Source organism: Buceros rhinoceros, unplaced genomic scaffold, assembly GCF_000710305.1.
Source record: "Buceros rhinoceros silvestris isolate BGI_N320 unplaced genomic scaffold, ASM71030v1 scaffold3909, whole genome shotgun sequence".
Taxonomy (NCBI): Eukaryota; Metazoa; Chordata; class Aves; order Bucerotiformes; family Bucerotidae; genus Buceros; species Buceros rhinoceros.
The window spans coordinates 3,934-4,234 of NW_010433093.1; the positions used below are offsets into that span (position 1 = coordinate 3,934).

The 301-nt window shown below is 60.8% G+C and overlaps 1 protein-coding gene across 1 annotated transcript in view; it reads right to left on the bottom strand.

Moving 5' to 3' along the window:
* LOC104500345 (26S protease regulatory subunit 6B-like) overlaps positions 1-301 on the bottom strand; it is a gene marked incomplete at its 5' end in the record, with an annotated part of 1,789 nt that overhangs the window by 1,324 nt on the left and 164 nt on the right. Inside the window, 1 exon segment of the mRNA XM_010143976.1 lies at positions 158-296. Coding sequence (XP_010142278.1) covers positions 158-296 — 139 coding nt within the window.

The following is a 301-nucleotide window of genomic DNA, read 5'->3' on the forward strand; positions in this document are numbered from 1 at the left end:
CTCTAAAGAAGAAGCCCAACCGGCAGCACCTTCACCACCCACAAACCTCCGAAGAACCTCCCCTTGGTCCCACCACTGAGCTCTGACACCCCAAAGCCCAGTTCCCTGGGACATGGTGGTGGCCCCAAGTGGTGGTTGGGTGGTGGCAGTGGCCCGCCTGACGTCAGCCGCATGAGGCTGCTGTTGGCCTCGGCTGGGAGAACGTCCACCAGTGCATTGCTGAGCTTGTGCAGGGGCATCGAGGTGTTTGGCTTCAGCAGCTCCTGGTCAATGGTGGTCAGGATCCACCAGTAGCAGTTGG